This window comes from Colias philodice, chromosome 15 (assembly GCF_061535455.1).
Source record: "Colias philodice isolate Cphi_HAF_F1 chromosome 15, ilColPhil1 Martin Lab GWU primary, whole genome shotgun sequence".
Classification (NCBI taxonomy): Eukaryota; Metazoa; Arthropoda; class Insecta; order Lepidoptera; family Pieridae; genus Colias; species Colias philodice.
The window spans coordinates 4,694,630-4,714,775 of NC_143100.1; the positions used below are offsets into that span (position 1 = coordinate 4,694,630).

Sequence of the window (20,146 nt, forward strand, 5' to 3'; positions counted from 1 at the left end):
TGTACTAGGTTGATCCAAAAGTAATGATAATTGGTTATTGGGTATTTCCTGTGTACATAAAAATATAAAATAACTGTTTCTTGCTTGCTCTTGTAGGTACTCACTAGGTTATCACAAAAAAATCATATCAATAGGCCACGTTTCCAAGTACATATTTACATTAATTTCTGTTGGCAACACTGATCTGCTGTACGTCCGCGCTATTCACTGTCCATCTGCACGACGTTCGCGGTGGTGAGGGTGCTCGCTGGATGAAAAATTGGTCGTGCACATCCAGCAAGATAATAATAATAATTATTGACGTACGTCAACACTATTCACTGTCGTTTTGCGTCGAGCATCGTGTATGACCTTGGCGGGACGTACGTCAAGATGGACCGTGAATACGACGCTTTAGATATAAGCTTCTTGGTCGGACATTTCTTGCGGAACTATTCTTGCAGATGGAAACGCGGCCTTAGCGTCGCGGACAGGGACAGGGGCGACGACTGTATGGGACTTCTTTCGTGGTACGCATTTATAGTTTGTGGTTTTTGTTTTGTCGGAAATCGCGGAAATCCGCGAGGAAATCCGAAATCGTAATTTGACGAACTTGGCCGATAGCTATTCCGAATACTTCGAGTTTCGACTTTCGAGTTGCGATAAATTACAAAAGATCACAGAGCAAGTAATATCAAAAGATGCTAATAATATTTTCTAAAATTGTACAATAATGCTGTTGATATTGCTTCAATTTCTTGATGTCTCCTTTGCAAATTAAATTAGTGCGATACTATTGAGTGCGCAACCTAAATGGGGAAAATATATTTTGTTTAATTAAGTTTAAGAAAAATAATAGACACTCATGAAATTAAATTCATAACAAGGTTGCTACTTTTGATAACTTTCTTTGTTAAAATTAATTCTTTCAGAGTATTAATTCGCTATAATATAATTAGTGACTGAAAATTTGTTAAACCAAAGGTTGTAACTTGTAATTTTTTTGTAAAGAATTATTTATATTGTGGCTATGGAGTGACATTTCAAATTGTATTACCTTCGGTGAATGCAATGGAAGTTTCTAATGAAATAAAAGAAGATATTCGGAAAACACAAACTGATTTAAAAAATGCTATACGGGTGCATCAGGTATTTAAAGTTTTAGCTGTTGTACTTTCAAGTTTCCTTTCATATTAAATATCTTATTTTTATGTACGTAGCTACTTGTTGTGAGTACACTTCGGAAAGTAAAAATGGTTGTTTAGCAAGCAAAATTCAAGTACATAATTACTTTTACTGTATATTTTGCATGATGAATCAATATTATATTATTTACGTGTTTGAATAAATGTTGTTTGTTTGTAGTAAACTAAGTTATTGTTTACATAATAATTATCAGTATATAAAGTGGGTTTATATAGGAAAAAAATAATAACAGTCAGATTAATGTGAATTTTTAATTATTGTGGTTTCTCTTATATACATACTTATAGAATATTTTTATTTTTAGATTTGGGTTGCACGCCTCCAAGGAGATGAAACCGTAAGCTCATTTTAGATATACCTATATAATAATATATGAAGACCACTTATTTATTGTAATACATTTTTCTTTTCAGAATATACATCTGAAAAATAAAGTTAGTGAAGCTGAAAAAGAAATTGTTGCCATTGGACGTGCTCAAGTAAGTTGTTATTATTAAGTATTATTGTTATTTGTACCATAACTATTATATATATTTTTTTATATTTTATTGTTCAGAAATTGGTGGTTGATAGACTGAGGAAAGAGTTGGAATTGTATCAACAACGCTTAAGAGCTAAAAATAAGCAAGTCAGTATTGAAAATGACAATCACTATATTGCTCAACAATTAAGAGACCATGAATTACAATATCGCAATAGGAATCGTACCACATCACTACTAAAACCTTCAGTGTTAAACGAAATCCAAATAAAAACCGAGAATTTAACAGATGATGTGAATAATGAGTCTGATATAGAAAATGATATTATACCACATGAAAAAGAAACTAATAATGAAAATGAGAGACACAAAGAAAGTTTTGTAAGAAATTTTCCTCAGTTGGAAAATTTAATACACAACGACAGGAGTAACTTTGAAAATGCTCTCAACAAGGTTAAGGAAGTATTTTTGTAAGTATATAAGTATTTATTTAACAAAGTATGTATTCATAGAACTACAGAGAGGTAAAATTTAGAGCGAGCGCGCACGAGCAACTTAGTTGCCCGGCAACTATTTTGTCTCTGTCGCTGTCTCCTCGCAAAGTTTTGAACGATGCACACACGAAAGCGACAGCAACGCAACTTTTTCTTTAAAATTTTCTGCATTTATCAACATGGATTTCGAAGAGACGGTTGTGGTCTGTGCTCTTGTCCCGCATAGTTCCCATTCCCGTGGGATTTCCGGGATAAAACCTATCCTATGTGTTAATCCAAGTTACCCTCTATATGTATGCTAAATTTCATTGTAATCGGTTCAGTAGTTTATGCGTGAAAACTGAAAACCATACATACATTTCCTCTTTATATAATAAAACCTAGCCTATGTCACTCAGAAATGATGTAGCTTTCCAACAGTGAAAGAATTTTTCAAATCTGCCAAGTAGTTTCGGAGCCTATTCAATTCATACAAACAAACAAACAAACAAAAAATCAAACCTTTCCTCTTTATAATATTTGTATAGATTAGTATAGATATGTAATCGTAATTGAAAAAAGTTAAGTAAAACGAAATAACATATTTTTCTATGGCGTCGTTACTAGTTACTAGATTATGTTGCTGAATTTTGTTGAACTGTCTATGATGCCTATTAAAATGGCTCTACTATAGACAGAAAAACTACTAATAATAAAAATAGCTTCATTAAAAACAATATTATTTAGATGTGCTATTTATTAAATAGGTTTGAAGTTGGTGCCAAGCACTAAGCACTTAGTATTAAGCCCGTGCACCGACATCAAATAACACATCTAAATAGTAAATAACACATCTAAATAATATGTACATAGTAATGAATAATATCAAAACTTTTTTATTTTTTACTTTTCCGTTTTTGAAGTAGGTTGTTTTTAACGAAGTTATTTTTATTTAATACTTTTTAGTTTATTTTTCAACACGAATCAAACGAGCCCAAACTCGATAAAGTTGAGTCAATATATTACTAAGTTCCTATGGCCACCTTCCGCTTCCATCATCAAATCAGCGCTATGTCATAATAATGTTTCATCGCTATCCAATTTACATACGTATACAAAATTTCAGCTCAATCGGTTACCTGGAAATGAATCAAAGTTACTTGCAACATTTCAATTAAGTCATCGAGACCAGACAAAAATGCTCACATAATAAAAACTACTGGGTTTATCCGAATAAAATTTATGGGACCAATTCCACACCATTCCGCATCAAACTAAAAAAGAATCACGTAAACCGGTTCAAAAACCTCCGAGTAATCGGTGTACATACATAAAAAAATATACCGGCAGAATTGATAACCTCCTCCTTTGTTTTGAAGTCGGTTAAAAACTACCGAGTACGAGAATAAATACGATGACATAAATACGTACTATCGCTACGCCGGTTACGCGGCAACTGGCCGGCGGCCTCCGTCCGGCAACATTTTTGTCGCCGTGCGCGCACTTGCATTGAAACCAATAGATAGGGCGACAGTTGCGTCGCGGGCTTGTCTCCGAACCCGCGGACAAAAAAGTCTCCCGGGAGTTGCGTCGCTACGTACGCGCACTTTCATACTAGCCCATGGCTGGAGAGACAAAATAGTTGCGGAGACAAAATTGTTGCGGAGACAAAGTTGCTCGTGCGCGCTCGCTCTTAAAGAAAACAACAATTTTAATTATGTTGAACATCATTATGGAATGTGATGTTTATTTGTTTTTGTTCATACCATTCATTTATTTTTTTAGGGGAACAAAGTTTGATGACAATGATTGGCCAGATAGATCGGATTCAGATTCATCGCCAAATACAGAGATATCACCGGCTCCATCACCACCCCTTCTGCCTGAACCGGGAGAGCCAATATCCAAAGAAGGTTTCATGAGGTAATATAATTTGGTTTGGTGACTACATTAGTGGTAGCATATATGTTAGCGCGTTTAATTTAACGATAAAATTATATTTTACAAGTAAATCAATTGATGAACTTAATTAATTATTTTTATAATAATCAAATGGATAAAAGTATTAATAATCATTTAATTATCAAATAATAATAATATTACATGTCATATTCAAAATAACGATCAAAACAACACAAATAACACCTGCGCTGACTCACACAGTCACGCCACTCGAATAGTCGTCCTATAAATAACGGTCATATGCAGTTGCGAGTCATTCTCGTACCGACTTTGTTCGAGTGAAGATGTCTAAGAACGAACCTACTCATTATCCTCGTACAGACTCCCACCAAGCGGACGTCATCGACTTCACGATTCACAATGTGATTCGCCAGTCGATGACGCAAACTGTTATTGTGGATGATCTCGGCTCAGACCACCTGCCGGTATTGGTCGAGATCACCGCAAACAGTTCCGCGCTTGCCCCATCCTACTCCCGCCGCTGTGTTAATTGGGAGTTATTTGCGAATACGCTTGAGCGCTCCACGCCCTCACGCGCGGTTTCAAGCGCCGAGGACGTGGAGATATTCGCAAATGACTTGCATGAAGCACTCAAGTCCGCTCTTTCCCAGGCCACGACACTCAAACCGTCCACGTCCATACTCCCCCCTATTCCTTCTCACATTAAAGCCCTTATCCAGAGGAAGCGAGCTCTGCGACGGCAGTGGCAGCATTCGCGCTGTCCCACCCTCAAGCGGCAACTTGCTCGTTTGCGTGAGCAAGTTAGCGATGCGCTTGAGGCGAACAGGATCGAGGGCTGGCACCGTGCGATCGACTCGGCCGCCGAGGACTGGCCCTCGCTCCACAACCTCTGTCGCAGGCTTAAATCCTCAACCGCCCCCGCGCGCCCACTCACCGATTCCGCGGGTAATTATACAGGGTGTAATCGTTAAGTGTGCACAGGCGATTATTCCGTAACTATTACAGATATCAAAAAACTTTAAACTGATATCGAAAGTACTTAACCTAATGAGTAAAATGGCCATAATAAATTTTAAAAAATAATACGAGAAATATCTAAAAAATTAACTTTAAACCCTCCCATACATTTAGTATGAGATATGAATATCCCATGTACATGGGTTGATCCAAAAGTAATGATAATCAATATTAAACAAGGTTAACATTACAGTTAAAATAATTATGTATTTCTCTAGATAGTCTTCTAACTAGATAATATACTTCGATATTTTTTTTCCTTAACTTAGAAAAAAAAACTTTGACTTCATCTACAAAAACCCCTCAAAATCGGCCATCACTTCGCTGTCGTCTTAAAATTTCTTGTATCGACGGTGTTTCTTGTGCCAAGGTAAGAGATAGAATTAACTAGGAGCTAGATCTTACAAACAGGGTGGGTGTTCAAGCATTTTCAATGCCGATTTTTGATTGGCAGCCATCGCAACTGACGCTTTGTGATCTGGTGCGTTGTCTTGGTGAACCAACATTCAAGACCAAAGTTTGCCATGTCTCTTTTTCTTACTAACCTACCCGCAATCTTTTAATTTGGTCTGTGTAGTAAGAGCCCTGTGTAGTAGTGGCTACCTTCTTAAAATATTCCACATTTCTTCAGCGTCCCAAAAAACTACGGCTTTAATCTATCCCACTAATTTTCACTTTGAAAATCTTCACCGTCACTTTGGAAGCTCGCATCCAGGCCATTGATTGTTTCTTGGTTTCAGCATAAACATGGTGAACCCAGGTAACGCCCATGGTCACAAATCGTGACAAAAAATTATCCTGATCTCATTAAAAATTTAGAAATTCACCCTCTAAATGTCGAATCGTTGTTTATTCTTTTCGTCGGGAAACATTCTGGCTCGCACTGTTCACATTAAAATTAATGTTAATACTTGGAAACGTGGCCTGTAGATATAATTTTTTTGTGATAACTTAGTGATTACATGAGCAAGCATAAAACATTTATATTATATTTTTATGTGCACAGGAAATACCCAATTATCATTACTTTTGGATCAACCTATACATTTAATATGAAAGATTTTAGCTTTTTTTTTGTTTTTTTTGGTTTTCTGCTTTAATTACTTCGCAAATTTGGAGGGAAGTTCATTTAGAAACTGTAAATAGACCTCCTCATTGTATTGCACAATAAGGACGTCACTTCGAAAATCTACTATGAATACAAAATGTATGGGAAATAAATTGTATGGGAGCGTTTAATGTAACATTTTTGGTTATTTCTCGTTTTATTTTTAAAAATTTATTATGGCCATTTTACTCATTAGGTTAAGTACCTTCGATATCAGTTTAAAGTTTTTTGATATCTGCAATAGTTACGGAATAATCGCTTGTGCACACTTAACGATTACACCCTGTATATACGCCCCTCAGGGTCGCGCTGACTTGTTCGCCGAACATTTGGCACAAGTTTTTCAGCCGAACCCCCTGACGCCGTCGAGCGCCGCCCACGCAGCAGTGGTGAACGAACACCTATCAGGTTTTCTAGCATCACCGATACCGCCCGCTGAGGAAGTATTCTTCACCTCCCCGTCCGCCGTCCGCCGTGCGATTTCGCGTACAAAGTTGCGCAAAGCGCCCGGTGAGGACGGCGTGACGAACGAATCCCTTCGCCACCTCCCCCGTAAAACAGTCGCGGCTTTGTCGCGGCTGTTTAACGGTATATTACGCGCCGGTCATTTCCCTTCAGTGTGGAAAACCGGTCGCGTAATAATGATCCCGAAACCCGGCAAGAATGCCTCCTTAGCGGGCAGTTATCGACCCATCACCTTGTTGAGCACAGTCTCCAAGGTGTTCGAGTCACTACTGCTGCCTATGCTGCGTCCGTACGTGTCGCCGCGCGCTGAGCAATTCGGCTTTCGCCCGGCACACAGTACCACCCTTCAGGTATCTAGAGTATTGCACCATGTTAGCTCCGCCTTGAACAGGAATGAGAGAGCGGTCGCAATATTCCTAGATATCGAAAAGGCTTTCGACCGCGTCTGGCACGAGGGTCTTATATATAAGATCCTTACCACTACCCAATGCCCCGCGCGGCTCGTGAGGATATTGCACTCCTTCCTCACGGACCGCTCCTTTCACGTTTCCGTGTCCCCCGCCATTTCCCGAAACCACTCTGTGCAGGCGGGTGTCCCGCAGGGCAGCTGTTTATCGCCCGCGCTATACTCCGCCTACACAGATGACTTCCCCTCCCCCGCGCCAAATTCTAATCAAATCCTCGCGCTATACGCCGACGATGTAGCTTTAATCGCCGCATCGTTGAATACAACGCATGCGATGGTTAAGGCGCAACGCTGGCTTGATGAGTTGCCTGCGTATTTCGATCGTTGGCGGATATCTGTTAACGCGCGAAAGACACAGGTGATTCGGTTCGGTGGTTTGACTCCCTCCCACCAACTCACTCTGGCTGGTGAGCAGATCCCATGGTCCGATACCGTCCTTTACCTAGGTGTAACTATTGATTGCCGGCTTCGCTTTAACAGCCACGTGAAGCAGGTAATCAACAAGTGCAAGGCCGCCCACGCAATACTCCGTCCGGTGTTATACTCCGAACTCCCGCTGCGTATAAAGGTAAGCGTTTATAAAACCTACCTACGGCCGCTCCTCACGTACGCCGCGCCCGCCTGGTATGTGTATGTGTGTGAAAGCCTGCGCCGCAGAATGCGCGCGCGGCAGTCACTCGCATTACGCGCTATCGTCGGTGCGCCGAGGTATGTGAGAAACGAGCTAATACGTAGCGATCTCGGTGTAGAAACACTGGATGAGTTTATCCTTCGTCTCTCCCAAAATATGTTCTCGCGGGCGGACGCTTCCTCTCATGATCATCTCCGAGAGATTGCTCCGCACCGCGCCATTCCCGGGTCGCGTCGTCCAAATCCGCGCGACCTACTACCACCCCCCTCTCCTAAGGCGAACACGCCGTCCTCACCACCGGCATTGCAAACAATGCCGGCGCCCCATACCGCGCTTCCAGCGCCACCTACCGCCCACGCACTCTGTGCGCCCCTTACTATTCCCTCCTACCAAACCTATTCCCACGCGCAAATAGCGCAATCCCTAACAACGCCCCCACCCACGCAAGCCCCGCCTGCGACGGCGCTCTCTATCGCGCCGTCTGTCGCCTCACCCTGCATAACTCCTACACAGTCGGTACACAACGTACCCAGCCACTCCACCGTCCACTCCCACGCGCAATTGGCGCCTCCTACCGCTCCCATCGGTTTTGTGTCGCTCCCGGGTTCCCTGTCCGTCCCTGGCTTAAACACAAGTTTAAGCCGGGCTCGAAAAACTAAACACAGGTCGGTTGAGTCATCGCAAAATGCGAAAAGATTAAAGGTTTCAAAGTCGGGCACAGTCTCCTATACTGTGCCCCAAATAACTAACACTTTTATTCCCAAACAGGGCGATTCGTCCTCCCAGTAACCCGCCCGTATTAGCGGGCGGCGCCATACACCTGCTGCAGAGGACGAATCGTCCTGAACAGCATCCCCCACGCAGCCTCCTAACGGAGGCCGCGTGTGTGAAGACCCTTGCTGCTGCGAGTCATTCTCGTACCGACTTTGTTCGAGTGAAGATGTCTAAGAAATATTGTATCAGTATTTAATTACGTAATACAACCACGCTTTAACATATATTATACATAGTCTGTACATTGAGTAATTTATAGATTAAACTACATAGTATATTACACGCATATATGGGGGACATTAATTTTTATATTATTGCATTGATGTATTCTGTTCACAACATGCATAAAAAATTTAATAATCATTGATTATTATTACATTTTCTCAATGAACCAATTCATTATGAAGTTTTAAATATTATCTAACTGAAGGGTTTTTTATTTCCAGGCTTATTGGATTGGTGACACCAATCCAAAAAGAAATAATGGAGAAAAGAATAAACGAAAACCGCAAAAGGGCTGCTGGCGCAAATAGAAATGAATTTGTTTATGGCAATTATGAAATGGTTCCTGTAAGAAAAATATTTTTTTTTCTCAACCTAACTTGATGAATATCTAATAATGATTCAGCACAAATTTTAATACCAAATATAATATATTTTTGTTTTATTATAATATGTAGATATTTTGATAAAAAAAGTGCATAATTATTTTTTGTGCTATTTCAGAAACGGAAGAAGTTAAACCAATACCCATATCTACAGAACCATAGTGATCCACCACAAACGCGATCAGCCAAACTTCGCAAGCAGGTATACTGGAGATTACTTTATTAAGTTATTTTGTTATCATTAAAATATACATACTTTGAATTAAAATTTGTTGCATTTAATGTAAAATAATAATGATGGGCCACTTTATTGTGCTAGTAAAATTGTCCGTACATTGTTTCACAGAATCAGAATAAGTCATCCCGTGAAGGATCTCCATCAGGGTCATCAACAGATAATAAAGGTAAATAATAATTTTTTCTTACATATTACTGATATTTTTTGTTTGAGTTGTGAAATTTTTAGGAATATTTGTGTATTATACTTTGAGAAGTACACTATAACTTTTTCATGTCTTGATTGCATAATTTTTGACAATAGCAGATTAAATTATTATTTTTTTTAATTCTAGGTTGGGGAAACAAACCAGCCTGGATGGCAACTCTACCAGCTGGTCTGTCAGTTGAGCCAGTTTATTCACCAACTAAAAAAGTTTGTCATGGCTGCGGAAGAAATGGTAAGATTTTAATTTACATCAAAAAGTTTGCACTAAAAATTAAATAGTAGGATAGATATCGGTGCGTAAAAAATTGAAATGGAATATTTTTTATATTTTTGTAGTTTTATTCAAGTTTAGTAAACAGAAGAAGGATACAGTAATAATATATTTTAAAAATTATTAATTCAATCACATAGTTCCGTCGAGAAAATATTTTCAATTTGGAACAGAATCTGAATAATTTGTGCCTAAATCATGTACACGACGTAACGTACAATAAACATCTAGGCTGTCGGCAGCAAAACTCTGCCTATGAGCATATGAGGCAGACTTTTCTAAGGAACGCATGCAATCGATTTTGAGCATTACTGCAACAAAATAGGGTATAAATTTGAATGAATCTTTTCAACGACGCTTGGACATTTTTTGATGCGCTTTTAATATATAAATTTTACCTTAAAATAAAATTTGTATTATGTTTCCTAAGACGTCCGTAGTCCATTACGAGAGTACATCGCCTTTTTCCCCGTGAAGTCGCTAGATGGTGCTAGTTTTAAGCCCGTCACGTGGTACCGCCGCCAGCGCCGCGAGTGGTGGGGGCAAAACTCACCACAGTCCCAGCAAGCCACCAGAAATATTCTCATTGTTCGTCTCATAAATGATACGGAATGAATGGTGCAAAAATAACACCAGGAAGACCTTATCTGGACTACGGACGTCTTAGGAAACATAATACAAATTTTATTTTAAGGTAAAATTTATATATTATGTGTTCCGTTTGACGTCCGTAGTCCATTATGAGAGAGTTGTTTGATATCTCCTGGTGGCTTGATAAATAAGATGCAACAATGTGATAGAGTAATGCCCCAAAAAGCTTATATACATCCTATAAACAAAGTATATAATGTATAAAATCATGACTTTGATAATTATTGAAAATTTGTCTCAATACCATGCATAAAATACATCCATAAATATACTTCAAGTATATCTTGTCAACATTTTAATCAGTATAATATGCACTTAAACCTTAGTAGGCTGAAAAATCTCGATTGTGATTACTAGACATCGGATTATATGCACTAACAAAATGGCAAAATATGCATGCAAATATGCACTAAAAAAGGCCGAAATATGCACTAAAAACGACCGATATGCCTAAAATATGCACAATACAAAATCAAAAAACCTTTATTATTTTTATATATTTAATCAAAGATTGTACAAAAACAGTGAAATTTTCTTGAAATTAAGCATAGTTTTTGTGCCAATATACAATTAAGCATTTTTACCAAATTTTCGAGCGCAAATTTGTGACGTTTATCACCCGCGAGCCCAGTGTTGCCACTTTAGACTTTTCCGGGCTAAATCTAGCCCTTTTTTGGAATTCAACCCGTGTTTTAAGTTTTTAGCCCCAAAAGGGTAATCTAGCCCTATTTTGAATGGCTCATAATTTACTTAAAATGGAGCCCATTTTGTAATTTTTTGCTATTTTACCATGCCAAAATAGGGTTTTTTTACTCGCTGAGCGTTCTGATTGGTTAATTAAGGTTAGTCGACCAATCAAAACTCCCGCTACTTAACGAAATATGCGCGATTGGGGAAAAAGGCTAAAATATGCACTAACGCCGTAATTGGAGAGTTTTATGCATTTGCATATGCAAATATGCAAATGCATATAATCCGATGTCTAGTGATTACTAATGACTTCTATTTTGATTAGTATTAGATACACTACGACAATAATATAATAATAATTCCACCATGTGGCGGAAAGACGGGGGTTCGAATGCCACCTTGTGATCGAATTTATTATATTCTTTAAAAATATGTACGTAAATAATAATGTTTATAAACATAGCTAGATATAACTAGATATTTCTCCAAATAGATTGATGATGCTACTACATATAACTATGTAACATTACCCAGATTTCAAACTCGACTCTAAAAGAGCTCACTTTACCCTGCCACCAATGATAGCCGCTGTAGCTGGTCTCACCGGATGCTGTGTAGTAATAAACAGATTAGTCAGAGAACCTCTAAGGCGCTGACTCCACGAGCGAGAAAATCGCGGCGATATTATCGTCGTGCCACGTATTTCTATACACTCTCTATGGAACCGTCTCCACACGGCGATATTATCGCCGCGATGCGACGAGTGGCAATGAGCGCGCGAAACGTCATTACATCGTCGCTTGCCCGCCGCGACCAGCAGCGGGCACGCCTCGCACTCGCGACGAGCGCGCAGCGGGCGCGCTGTCTAACGCAGCGTCATTCTTCAACTTCTCGTAGTTCTCTTCAAGGAAACGTGACTATACCGTTAAGAGTCGCCGCGGAAACGCTGCGATTCCGTTACAACTCGCGACGATACGCGGCGGAATTATCGCTCGTTCGTGGAGATTATCCGACGATATAAGGGCGGACTCGTCGCGATTCTCTCGCTCGTGGAGTCAGCGCCTTATGGATTGGAAAATGCGCTTGAAACTGGATTCATATTTACATAATATGTGACAATAATTTAGCTAACTTGCGGAATGCGAGGTAAACGCGTCTTCACTCTCGACCCATTGTTTTGAATTGCAATGTAAACAGGAATAAATAGAGAACACGTCCAAAAGCTAATAACAGTAATCACAGTATAGTAGCTGCGCGTTAATAAATGCAAACAATTTTTTATTAATTTTATAAATCACATAGTCAAATAATTATTTTTATTATGCTGATTTATTTTAAAAATATCTCGATAAGAGTTTTTGAATAACCTTCCTTGCCTTCCGGATTTGTAATTTTGAAAGATTTGTTCTAGCTAAGGAAATACCCTAAGGTAATTAATATTTGCTTAAATGATCAAATGAAATTTTAATATAATTTTATTTTAATACAAACTGACTGATTTTATGTATAAGAATAGTGTACTAAACCGTCAGTTATACATAATTTAGCTAAGTATTTAGCATCCTTTTATAGCCTGGTCAGTGGTCACCAGCAGTCTATGTATGTTTTTTTTTTTTTTTAAGCTGTCCATCAAGGTGTACAACAGGTTGACCTATTCAAAATGAGCCAGACTTTCAGCTGTAGGTTCTGTATTTGCGTTGGAGCTGAACCTGTGCGTGTTTGTCAGTGAACGATTGAGAGGACTTATCCTGATAGTAGCACGCCTCTTGCGGTCTAGGTGCAAAGAGGGTTTCTTCCACTTGGGTACTATTATAATGAACTCGAGGCAATAGAGCCGGTTGTTTAAGACTGTCTTACTTGAAATAACGTAAGCTGTTTGAGCTGTGATCAAAATTTATTTGTAGAATTCCCCTCTGAATGGAAATGTTTGTGTCGACTGTTCGAGCACGTTGTATTAGGAGCCGGTGCCATTGCGCGAGAATTCGGCTTCCTAGCTGTACAGCCCTAGAAGGTTGTGAAGTGTTCAAACTAATAACTCTTGTCAAAGAGATTTCGTTCTGCCTTTGAAATTTTTTCTTACTACCTCGACAGTCAAGATTAGGAAAGCTATTACTGCAAACATTTCAATGACACTGGGTCCAAGGTCCTTTCCTTCACTGCCAAGACTATCCTGTGAATTGGATACGGCTGGTAGATATTATACTTGTTTTTTCACTTACTTGCTTTTAAAAGATGTTTTTGAACTAGATCTTTAACAAGAGCGGCAGTTCATTCTTCCCCGGAGGGTTTCAAAGTTGATTAGCCCTAAGAGGCGTTCCTGTAGCGCTATGGCGTGTGTCAGTACATCCTTCCCCGGAGGGTAATAAAATTTGCAACGATGACAAACCTTGATAGGCGTTCCTGTGGCGCTGCAGCGTGCGTAAGTGCTTCCATCCCCGGAGGGTGATGAAGGTTTCAAATAAAAGGCCTGAGAGGCGTTCCTGTACCGCTGCAGCGTGCTGCGCCACTGCATCCATCCCCGGAGGGTGATGGAGGTTGCAAAAATAATAATAAGCCCGTGGGGCGTTCGTGTAGCGCTGCAGCGTGCTCTAGTGCATCCTTACCCGGAGGGTGATAGAGGTTGCAAAAGTGATAAGCCTGTGAGGCGTTTCTGTAGCGCTGCAGCGTGCGCCAGTGCATCCTTCCCCGGAGGGTGATGAAGGTTGCAAAGGTAATAAGCCCCGAGAGGCGTTCCCTTGGCGCTATAGCATGCGGCAGTGCATCCTTCCCCGGAGGGTGATGAAGGTTGCAAAGTTGAGAAACCCTAAGAGGTGGTATGCCTGCTTGAGGGACCAACTGCCTGCTATTAAGCCTGTTTTAAGGCACTGACACTTTCAATTTAATTTCCATCGCCAATTTCAAATTTGCTTCCGTGCTCCAAACCATTCGTAGAAAATCTTAGCAACGCTCGGGTGTCAGAATAGATTCTATCGGATTGATATTCCAAAGTAGGTTAGAGACGAACTTTCATTTCGAATTGAATTGAGTTGAATTGTAATTCCAAAGTCTCTGCAAGCCAATCAATTGACGATTTGTGCGGAATAATGAAACAATATAACATATGTAAATTTTTCACATTTCTTGCAAAATAAATCCTTTCATTTCATTTCATTTCAATGTGGTGTGCATGCTGTTCTGGTGAACGCAAATCATTGCCCATGTAGATCACCAAGTAAAGGCCACAGTCCCTTGGTTCTTCAGCAGTCCAGTTTGTGACTGTTGCAAACATTCTTTGAGCTGACGCTAGCCCGAAGGGCTGATACGTTATCTTAAGTAATTGACCTTCGTTTATGATGTATTTATAATTATAATATCGATATGGTATACAATAGTGATACAAAGATATAGGAGGCGTCGATACGTACGGGTAGTCGATAGCCTCGCAAATACAAAAATTTATGATCTTATGTTGAGTATGTCATGTCACAGTTAACAGTGGGTGTGAAATTGAAAATTACTCTGTATTTGCAGAACTTGCTTTTCTTAATTATGAAAAGGGGTGATTAACAATAGTCATGGTGTTCGTTTGACGAACCCCTGATTTTCAATAGTGACTTGAATCTTCAAAGACATAAAGTATGATGTCAAGAGTTAAAGAATAAATAAGTATTATTACCTCTTAAGTGAAAACTATGGCTGGTTTTCGAATTACATGGTATTCGAGGGTGACGAGATTAATTTGAGCTTTTATTTGTTGAAAATCTCCCCCCCCCCCTTTTTTATTCTTTTGGTGTTTCCTGATTCTAACTTTAGTATTCATGAAATGATTTGAAACGACTTAAAAAGTCGATCTTAACGGTTATTGCATGTACTGGTAAAAACTGATTGTGACGAGTTTTAAACCAACTTATCAAATCCGCCTATCTGCATATGCTACTAATCATGTTAGTAGGAAAGTTAAAAATTCTTTCCCCAGCGGGAGGAATTTTATATGAATTTAAACTTATCAATAATCCCCTTCAAAGCATCTCTATTAATTCTTAACTTTATTTGTATAGAGAATAGAAGTCGCATTTAAATTTAGCAGTAATTAGGCACAGAGTCGCGGACTAATTTAATGCGTCAGGCAAAAATTATTAATATATTTGTAAGAATTCGTAATAATTTACCTATTTCTATTGTGCTTACAAGATATAGGCAAATACATTCTACTTGATTCGACTCGTATCGGATGAATTTTCTAATCTAACGAGATTAAGAATTCGTTTTTGATATCTACCCTCAATTCGGAAAAGGAAGGCACAATTCACATACATTTAGAATGTTCGCGTAGCGAATACGATTCAAGGAGGAATAAAATCAAAAGTTCGAAACACTTTTCGAATCTGCTTTCGGCAATTAATATACTAACTATCTTAAAACCGATATTTGTGAAAATAGGTTATCTAAGGCGTAACATCCAGTAATAACCATTAACGTTGAAAGATTTGTATTGAAATCATCGTAAATCACGTATAATGTATTAATAACATGACTCACCGTGTTGAGACAAAATCTCAAACCTGCACACGAGCGGCTGAACGCGCGCTGGCGGCGCCATACACGCTGCGGCGGCTCCTCGTCGTCGCTGGACCCCGAACAAAAAGAACTCAGCTCGGAACACGTAGAAAACGCGCTGTTATGACGCTCGACACGATTCGGTAGGCCCTTGGCCTGCGCTATAGACTTATGGTCGCGATGCCACGCTCGTGGTTGCAGATTTATACTTCAAATAAATCCGATTTTCGTTATTCGTTTGAAATAACGATAACGCAGGTAACACTTGAATATTCATTTCACTATGAAACGTAACGGACTTAAATAAAAACTATTTAAAAAGAAAAAACTGAACTTTCTACTTCAATCTCGAAGGTTCGTATAAAATTATTATTTAAATTTAAATTATGTATATATGTAATTTAAAATAAAGTATTTTAAAATTACATATAATCTAACGACTTGCGTACGGTTTGAAAAACGACGCAACAATGAGAATATTTCTGGTGGCTTGCTGGGACTGTGGTGAGTTTTGCCCCCACCACTCGCGGCGCTGGCGGCGGTACCACGTGACGGGCTTAAAACTAGCACCATCTAGCGACTTCACGGGGAAAAAGGCGATGTACTCTCGTAATGGACTACGGACGTCAAACGGAACACATAATATGCTATTGTCAACGGCATTAATATGTTTATTGGTATTGCAGACGTGCCTTCGCTTCTGGTGCCGTGCGCGGAGTGCGCGGTGTGGCAGCACACGGGCTGCGGCGCGGAGGGGCGCTGCGCCGCGTGCCGCGCGCCGCTGCCCGAGCCCGCGTGCGCCGCCGCGCCCGCACCCAGCGCGCACCTGTACACTGGTATGTGCCGCGCCGCTGGGCCGTGCGCGGAGTGCGCGGTGTGGCAGCACACGGGCTGCGGCGCGGAGGGGCGCTGCGCCGCGTGCCGCGCGCCGCTGCCCGAGCCCGCGTGCGCCGCCGCGCCCGCACCCAGCGCGCACCTGTACACTGGTATGTGCCGCGCCGCTGGGCCGTGCGCGGAGTGCGCGGTGTGGCAGCACACGGGCTGCGGCGCGGAGGGGCGCTGCGCCGCGTGCCGCGCGCCGCTGCCCGAGCCCGCGTGCGCCGCCGCGCCCGCACCCAGCGCGCACCTGTACACTGGTATGTGCCGCGCCGCTGGGCCGTGCGCGGAGTGCGCGGTGTGGCAGCACACGGGCTGCGGCGCGGAGGGGCGCTGCGCCGCGTGCCGCGCGCCGCTGCCCGAGCCCGCGTGCGCCGCCGCGCCCGCACCCAGCGCGCACCTGTACACTGGTATGTGCCGCGCCGCTGGGCCGTGCGCGGAGTGCGCGGTGTGTAGAGCGTGTAGCTGCAGTGCTGCTGCATATTCGCCATCCGTACTGTTATACTTACTGATAAGAGTAGATAGATGTAGAGCGCAGGAGCGCACGCCGGTTGAACTATACATCCTTCACGGGCACCTCTACCACAAGATAAAAGAAAACAACACAGGCAAAGCTTACGCGCCGATCGCGTTACATTACTACAAGCATACACCGTGTGTCAACTAACCAGTTTGTCACGTATGCGCCGCTCGTGCTGTTGACAAACGCAGGACCTAACGCGCGTCATTTTAACGACTTTTGTATTTTTTATATTATATCCTATTTGAATCCTCTATTATCTTTTCAGATAAATTAGCGGAGCGTAAACGACTACAAGAGAAAAACATAGAACTGTGCGTGGAGTTACGGAAGCTGGAAGCGCGAGCGGCAACTTTGAAAGAGAATCTCGACGAACACAATGCTGAGAAGCGGCAACTGTTGGCGGACCAAATAAAAACGCAAAGAAACCTCCAGAAGCTTCTTGACTTTATCAGCCAGTTCAAGGAAACCTCAATCAGTGTTCATTCAACGAGCGCCAGCGAATCTGGGAGTGAAGTTAGTAAAAGCAATGAAGAATGATTTTTAGGTGGGTGTTTTTATGTAGATTTTTGGATTTTATATACAATCTAAATATAATTAGGTACATTTATATTTAAGTAGATTTGGCCTTGAGTTCTATTCAAGTAAGTTAAATAATATTTATTTGTTCCTCTACGTTAATTATTTCTATTCCAAGTTATTTCATGACGCGTATGCTAGCGACAAGGTACTTTAGTACTGATAATAAACTTTGCGCGAAACGATGTCCTAATGCTATAAGGATTATTTTCATAAATAGCTGATAATAATGTTTCTCACAATAAAAATAATAATGAATATGTGCTCGTGAGCAGACTAAAGACGAAAATTGGAGTGTTTATTTATATTATTGTGAATAATAAATAATAATCCTTCTTTTTTCTATTTATTTCAGGTAATAAAGTTAGCCAGTATACATATAATTTAAGATGTGTTAAATGTTGTTGATTTGTCATTGTCTTGTTATGGAGTGTAGCAGTTTATTATACTTATATGTACTTATTTTGATAAACCAATTTGTATTATAGTTGATTTTATTGCAACATATCGTCTCGAATATTGTTTTTTTATAGTTCTTGGGATCGTGATTAAATAATGTTGTTTTGGTTAAATCAAATGATAGGATATTCTCAAATGATATTATAGAAAAATTCAAAAGGGTCAAATGAACAAATGTCCAATTTCTTAAGAATGGCTTTATTTTTAGTTAATCAAATTATTCCATAAATCCAATACAGAATGTTATTTTTGGATCACATTTAAGGGTAGAATACATTATAAACCAAAATTAAATAAGTATAAAAAGTGTTCAAGTATTTCTTAACTAATTAGAAATAAGTATTATTATTGTATATCTTTGTAGACTTATGTGTAGTACAAAATGTGAATGATTTGGTAATTAATGAATGTAATTAATTCTCTGTGATATGATTAAGTTTTCCTTTAATGTTACTTTTTGTGAATCCAGGGTTTTACGTCAATAAAACGTATACGTTGGTATATTGTATTTTTATTTATTTGGATACACTTCTAAATTGAAAATTTATGCAAGTTCTAATATTTTTTTGCCCCTTGTTACGTCTTTTCTTAATTCGATAATACTTTGTTCTAATAAGTTACATTCAAGTTGCGTGATACTAGTGTATCTTTTCATTTCGCAAAATCCGTTTTGATCGATGTTGACCAGACCAGAGAAAAAAGAAGTACCAAAATCATTGTTTTCAACAAGCGCGTTTACTTTGGCCAATCTGCCATCTAAAGCATCTAGAACTCCTTGCGTGAACAACATAGCTCCGTATGCGACGGAAAGTGTAGGTGACCAACCCTTCTTCGAGTTCGTGCTAAATTCACCAACTTTGCGAACTTTATTGACAAATTCCCGAACTTTCTTTTCATCCATTTCACATTGGGGTTTTGATTGAGAGATTAAAGGCAGGAGCGTTTTTTCAGAATGCCCACCAATGACTGGGACAATACACTCATCTGGATTGAAATTGTTTTCCGAAGCGTATAAAGCTTGCGCTCGCATTGCACCCACGGCTGTTATTCCGAATAGTTTCTTCGGGTTGTAATCTCCGTGGTTTCTCAATAATTCGGACGCCATAGGCACGAGAGTATTTAATGGTTCAGTTGTTATTCCTACGAATGGCATTGGTCGTAATTTAGCTATTTTCAGACACAATCTTCTGATAAATTCAGCATTTCGATTGAATCTCTCTTTTTCAGTTATGCCATGTTTCTCGGGGGACCCACTGGCTGCGATTACAATGTCTGTATTTTTCAAGGCATTGTCTAAGGTATCCTCGCCCGTGTAACCTTGTAATGCTGAATGAACTGGTACATGCGAGAGATCTAAAACAACTCCGGACGTTTTATCAAGTGTATCATGAACAACTAATTTTCTTATGTTTGGATTAGTTCTTAGAAGTAGACCAATAGTTTGTCCAACATCACTAGCACCACCTACTACTGTAACGTGATAATTCCGAGTCAATGTTCTGTTCGCTATTAATTTAAATAACCGCTTGGTTAGAGCCATTGCGTGTATTATTTTTATTTCTTGATATTATTTAGATGGAAAACTATGAATTTGACTTTGAATTGGCAGGATTGTGTTTATTTCACAGGTTTATTTGAAAGCCATAGATAATAATAAAAATACCATTTTAATTGTAGAACACTTCATAAATTACAAAAGTTAGAACATTTCTTATTATTGCTGGTATTTTTATTCTATGTTAAATTCTAAACTGATAATGCTTTTTGTTGAACCACCTGACAGAATAACAATGTCGGTAAGAAATTAAATTCTGTGAAATATTTTTTATACGCATATATTTTTACAATGTGGTGTCGTGGTTCTGCTGCGTTGAAGAGTCTCTTATCGAAGAGATGTTTTATAAATATGGAGCAGAAAAGAAATGCTCAAGTGTCCATTGTCGGAGCAGCTAATGAAATTGGCTCAAATTTGGCCTTACTTTTGAAAC

The 20,146-nt window shown here is 39.8% G+C and overlaps 1 protein-coding gene across 1 annotated transcript; it reads left to right on the top strand.

Annotated features, from left to right (window-relative positions):
* The first annotated feature begins 526 nt into the window (after positions 1–526).
* Positions 527–18,659, top strand: LOC149482168 (uncharacterized). Its single transcript, XM_089704195.1, has 12 exons — positions 527–1,128; positions 1,490–1,522; positions 1,599–1,664; positions 1,742–2,136; positions 3,925–4,062; positions 8,970–9,093; positions 9,250–9,333; positions 9,478–9,535; positions 9,704–9,808; positions 16,411–16,560; positions 17,389–17,667; positions 18,055–18,659. The coding sequence occupies exons 1-11, from the start codon at positions 1,051–1,053 to the stop codon at positions 17,658–17,660; spliced, it is 1,503 nt and encodes a 500-aa protein (XP_089560321.1). The 5' UTR covers positions 527–1,050; the 3' UTR covers positions 17,661–17,667; positions 18,055–18,659.
* The last annotated feature ends 1,487 nt before the right edge of the window (positions 18,660–20,146 follow it).

Bases quoted from the DNA above. Each gene is read 5' to 3' on its own strand.
- LOC149482168 (XM_089704195.1), top strand. From the start codon at position 1,051: ATGGAAGTTTCTAATGAAATAAAAGAAGATATTCGGAAAACACAAACT. The intron at 9,334-9,477 runs GTATACTGGAGA...ATTGTTTCACAG, and splicing joins CAGCCAAACTTCGCAAGCAG to AATCAGAATAAGTCATCCCG. The intron at 16,561-17,388 runs GTATGTGCCGCG...TTATCTTTTCAG, and splicing joins CAGCGCGCACCTGTACACTG to ATAAATTAGCGGAGCGTAAA.